A 5,297-nucleotide genomic window follows, 5' to 3' on the forward strand; every position below is an offset into this window, starting at 1 on the left:
GTGGGGTATAACATCCCAGTTTGAAAAGTCATTCTTAGTTGCAATACATATAATAATGCACTAATGTTTGCAATCTGTCAATTAGCACCATTCCATGATCTTTTATATATATATATATATATATATATATATATATATATATATATATATACCCACACACGTGCATGTGTATCAGTTTGCTCATGAACATATATATAATTATATAATATAATATAATTATACACACATCAGTTAGCTCATGTATATAATTATATATAATATAATTATATATATAACCCTGACCTGTGCTTCCTCCCTCAATTTCAAGACGGAGCGCCGACCCAGATAAACTTTCCTTCTCGAAATGAGCTCAGGTCCTTTAGACTCAAATTCTTCCAAATCAAATTGATAACTCAAACTTCTGCAATGAGTACCGCAGAGACTCGAAACTATACCTCAGCTGAAGAAGACCCTAAACTGATCTAGGCACTCGTCCCAAAACCATGTTCAGATCCGGCGGGCTACGGTCAATCTGATGCTGGCCGTTATCAAGATGGTTTGCGGCCTGGGTATGATGGCTTGGAGCGTCGTACCTGAGTCAAGCTGAGCATTGAGGTATGAAACTCCCATTCTTCCCAAATTTTGAGATAGCTTTTTCTGCTTTTTGTACAGTTTTTTTTTTTTTTTTTTTTTTCTTCTGGTTTGGGTTATGCATTTACTTGGAATCTGGCCCATGTTTGCCTGCTTCAATGTTAGTGTAATCGCATTTCGTCTTTAGTTAAAAGTCTGAAAGAATCAAACTTTTAATTAGGTACTGGGCATCATGCTTTATTCGTCTTGGCTTTCTGTTTGTTGAATCTGGACTTGGACTTGCACCTTGTATATGTATCTTTTGTATTTCCGCCCAAAATTTGCATGGATATATTAATGACCCAATATGCCTTTAATTCAACTTAGCCTCTTTTGCCTTGCCTCTATGCTCCAATCTGAGCTAATTTAGCAATACAAGGTGCTGCTCTAGAGTTTGGCAAAGTGCTCCATACCCAGAAAGCCTACTTTGACCATTTGACTAGTCAGTCTCCACACCAGTCAGTAGTTTAGATTTCAAAATTTAAATTTCAAAATGCCTTCTGGATGGCAATGTCCTGCCTAGACGTCATTCCCTGACATATGCTCTCTCTTGATTCTAGTGTTGTATCTCAATGACTTCCATTGTATTATACGGTAGTCAATGTTGCGGCTGCTCATTTGTTTTGGTTTTGTGGTCTTTGCAGGCTTAGTGAAGCTTTTTGGTTAAAAAGCAAAGTGCTCCATGGCCGACGATGCTTCGGAACTCGAGGCCGGGTCGGAAGGCAGCGACATACTAACCAAAAGTTCGGCCGAGTTTGCCACAAAGTTTAAGAAGGCTTTTGATGCTTCCAAAGACACACTTCAAAATTCCGTGGTTTGTCGGCTGGCGAAAAACAAAGAGCCGCAGGGAATGTGCATACTGGGGCCGCATTACTACGTGGGCATGCCGCTGGCTGTGAAAGAGGTACTAGAGGGTTCGTTAGTTGACACATCATGTCTTGCTTATGGGGCTAGTTGGTCCACCTGGAGTTCTGAGTTCAAACTTCCGCGGGTTTGGCCGAAACTAACCCCTGAGTGGAGCAAATGGGTGCCAAGGATGGAGCATTTCTTTGCTCAAAAATGGAAGGACTATGGAATATATGATAGTATAAAGATGACTGAGCAAGAGATTCATATGGATCGGCCCCTTCTTGCAGCGAGCTTATGCTTTTGGTCGTCCGCCACCAACACCATCAACTTGCCTCTTGGTCCCATGACCCCTACTTTGTTAGACATGGCCGCAATATTTGGGCTTCGGCCGAATGGCGAGGCGGTTTGTGCTACAGCCAAATTCCCTAGTTCCTTCCATGCTAGTCTGAAACCTAAAGCGATAAAGAATGACAAGAAGGCTAAAGATGACGCAGAAGCTAAGGCAAAGCAATTACTCAACTATAGCACCTTTTATGCCACACATGCAGTTGATGAAGCAGTTTCGGAAACTGGGAGGCAACCGCCAAAACAGCACGAACACGCCGCCTTCCTTCTCTATTGGCTTTGTAAGTTTGTATTTTGCTCCAAGTCAAATAAGTGCACTTTTGAATTTGCTGGTATTGCAGAAGCTCTTAGCATGGGTAGGCCTCTAGCCCTTGGGTCATTTGTTCTTGCTCGCCTCTACCGTGCTTTACGCAATGCAGTGATCGATAATATGAATTTGGATATTGGAGGGCCATTATGGATGTTTCAAGTGTGGATACAGACCTATTTTCATGAGCTCCGGCCGACATGTCCTCCACTTGTCCCCACAATGACACTTGGCCGTCAGATTATTGCCCTCGGCGCTCGTACACATTCAGCCGCGCAGTGTTTTGCTTTCTTTTATTCAAAAAAGACTATGTCCAAAGATGAGTTTGCCATATGTTACAGCCGAGATCACCCTTCTTGCCTTGAGATCAACATATCAAAACCATGGGATAAAAAATTTGAATTGGATGTGATTCTAACTTGGGGGAGTTTTCTGATCTCTCGAGACCTGAACTATGGCCTCAAAGGCACCGTGGGTCGGTATGGTGTGGAGGTCTATCTTCCCAATCTTGTTGCACGTCAATTTGGCTTCGTACAGAGTTGTCCGGCCTTGTTCTTGATGTCGAAAAATCATTTCTCATCATGGAGGGATGGATTCACACGAACTTCACAGTGTTCGGCTATTGGTAATTACTATGTAGAGCAATTTGGCAAGTTTGAGAGATCCGGTTTCAAACCTCGTTGTCCTGACTATAGAGCCACTCCGAAATTCCAAGCATGGTGGTCTACATTTATTGTGAAAAAACTTGGAGAAGACTTGGCCAACACCCAGCGTGTTGCACTACGAGGGCTTCCGGATTTGCTTGGCCCCAAGGAAAGTAAGATATATCGCCTTTACTATTTTTATCTTGTGCTTTCCCTTCTCTATGTTGGTTTCTTACCTCTTCAATTCAGGTAACGGTAAGAAGAAAGTATCGGATAGCAAGTCAAAAACGACCAAAGGATCTGGTAGACAAGGTAATCTCCAAACCATTCTCTTCAGTTTTAGTCACAAACTTCTCTTCTCATACGTTGCAATCTTTCAGGACAAACACTGAGGAAACGTGGTCCAACAATAGGACACACTCGAGATGCCAAGAAAGCGAAGAAATCCTCCGATATGGTACAAAGTTCGGTCTCGGACCCGACCGACAATATGGTTAGTGAGGACATATGTTTTGAAGCTAATATGGATGATGGTCACAATACTTTAGCCGAAAACGAAACTATGTCTGAAGCTGAAGATATGGCCGAAACTGGTGATACCTCAACCAATAGCGTGGATTCGGCCGCCAGCGAAGGTTCCTCAGAAAATCAATTTGCAAGCAACGGTCAGGAGGTAAACTCTCAATTCAGAGTTGTGCACTTTCCTTCTATCTTGGCCAATTGACTTTTGCTTGGCTAAAAGTTCTCTCTTTATTTTGGTAGAGAGATGGCCGCATTGATCACTCTTTGCCTCTTCCAGAGAGCTCCATGGTTGAGATTGACATGGACGTAAGCTTCCTATGTTCACTTTCTTGGATTTCACCTCTTGTTTGTATGGAATTATGGACTCTTTTCTTTTGCAGGACTTGGGTGAGAATCAGTTTCCTAACACATCAATCATTGGCCAACACATTGCAATCTTAGACAACCCTTCCACGGATGTTGAGGAAATTAATGTACTTGGCCGAGAAGAGCTATGTAACCCTCCAACACTTGTTTGGGTAAGATATTTCACTACGCCTTGATGTTTATCGCTCTCATCCTCTAGAGACAACCTGAACCTTTATTGTTTGTGTAGGTAGGAGAATCTCTAAGCAGTTCTACCCTGGAGTTGGCTCTTCTCAACCCAACTGAAACAAATCCTCCAATGCTCGGAACGCTCACCTCTCCTCCAACAGAAGGAATGTCCCACAGTGAGCAAGCTGTCGTTTGCGCTCAATCTTCAGCCAAGCTTGTGGTGAATGCCATAACAAATTTAAGTTTTGTTTTTCCTTTAGCCGAATTATATTAATTTCATGTCTTTCCCTTTCTAGGACCGTACGGTGAGCGATCTTGGTTTAGAGCTACTTCATTTTCTAGATACTCTAGATAACGCCGCGAGCCCCGTAGAGGAAAAACTTGAGACAACAGAAACTAAAAAGGCGCTTGAGACGGTCAGGCAGTTTCTGGGTTGTGACGTGAGGACAGTGACCGAGGCTAGTTTTCTTGCTATCAAGGAGGCGGTTGACGTACTTATTTCAGCCAACCATTTATCTCAGGAATATGCTTATGAAGTTCATGCTCGTTTGGCTGTCGTGAATTTTAGTCTCTCTCCTTGTTTAGAAGCCCAAAAAGAGTTTGAAACCGGCGAGAAGTTGATAAGTGAGTATGAAGACATTCGCCAGTCCACCGATCTCGGCCAACTCCACAAATTGAAGGCTTCCTTGGATAAGGGAAGGCAAAAAGTGCTTGATCTGAAGAAGCAATTGGCCGAAGCTGAGCAAGTCAAAGTCACTTCGGCCACTATCCGAACCATTGTTCCCCAACAAGATCTCACCAGGTATAGCTTGATTTTGTCATCCGTCAAGTCGTATAACAAGAAGAGGGGCATCTTGAAACGAAAGGTCGACCAAGGTATGCAAGACTTAGAAAATGTTAAAGAAGCTCTTCGGTCACTCTTGCCCACTGATTAGTTACTTTAGGATGTGATATTCATCTCGGCTTATATTTTGTACATGGCCTTAGGCCCGTAACTCAGCCGGTTGACATGTTTTTGTAGAGTCTAACCGACCTTCTTTGCATGACTCAAACGCTAATTTTGCGTATGTGATTGTTGATCACTCGGCCGCTATTTTGTCAATTGACTCGGCCTCTTTTGACTTCAAATGTTTCAGCCACCTAGATCTTATTGCTTGTGCTGCACTTTAATTTTGAGCTCGACTAAATCAACATCTTAAACTCGGCTGAAACTCTTGTTCATTTCGGCCGAGATGACCTCAGCCGTCTCGCCCAACACTTCTTGTTCAACTCAACCAAAATAATTACTTGACTTCGGCCAACACAATTATGGTTGGTTCGGCCGATACCTCTTATTTAGCTTTGGCCAACGAAAAATTCAACATCTTAGTCATCCAAATCAACAACTCAAGCTCGGTTGAAACTTTTGTTCACTTCGGCCGAGATTACCTCAGTCGTCTCGGCCAACACTTCTTGTTTAACTCGGCCAAAATAATTACTTGACTTCG

General features: G+C 42.8%; 1 protein-coding gene across 1 annotated transcript; it reads left to right on the forward strand.

Moving 5' to 3' along the window:
* Window positions 1-281: 281 nt before the first annotated feature.
* On the forward strand, window positions 282-4,938 carry LOC133735577 (uncharacterized). The gene is made up of 8 exons (XM_062162982.1): window positions 282-594; window positions 1,254-2,927; window positions 3,004-3,066; window positions 3,135-3,427; window positions 3,517-3,582; window positions 3,657-3,794; window positions 3,872-4,030; window positions 4,107-4,938. Exons 2-8 carry the CDS (start codon window positions 1,292-1,294, stop codon window positions 4,743-4,745), a joined length of 2,994 nt encoding a protein of 997 aa, XP_062018966.1. The 5' UTR covers window positions 282-594; window positions 1,254-1,291; the 3' UTR covers window positions 4,746-4,938.
* The last annotated feature ends 359 nt before the right edge of the window (window positions 4,939-5,297 follow it).

Source organism: Rosa rugosa, chromosome 3, assembly GCF_958449725.1.
Source record: "Rosa rugosa chromosome 3, drRosRugo1.1, whole genome shotgun sequence".
Lineage (NCBI taxonomy): Eukaryota > Viridiplantae > Streptophyta > Magnoliopsida > Rosales > Rosaceae > Rosa > Rosa rugosa.

Bases quoted from the DNA above. Each gene is read 5' to 3' on its own strand.
- LOC133735577 (XM_062162982.1), top strand. From the start codon at position 1,292: ATGGCCGACGATGCTTCGGAACTCGAGGCCGGGTCGGAAGGCAGCGAC. The intron at 2,928-3,003 runs GTAAGATATATC...TCTTCAATTCAG, and splicing joins TTTGCTTGGCCCCAAGGAAA to GTAACGGTAAGAAGAAAGTA. The intron at 3,067-3,134 runs GTAATCTCCAAA...GCAATCTTTCAG, and splicing joins CAAAGGATCTGGTAGACAAG to GACAAACACTGAGGAAACGT.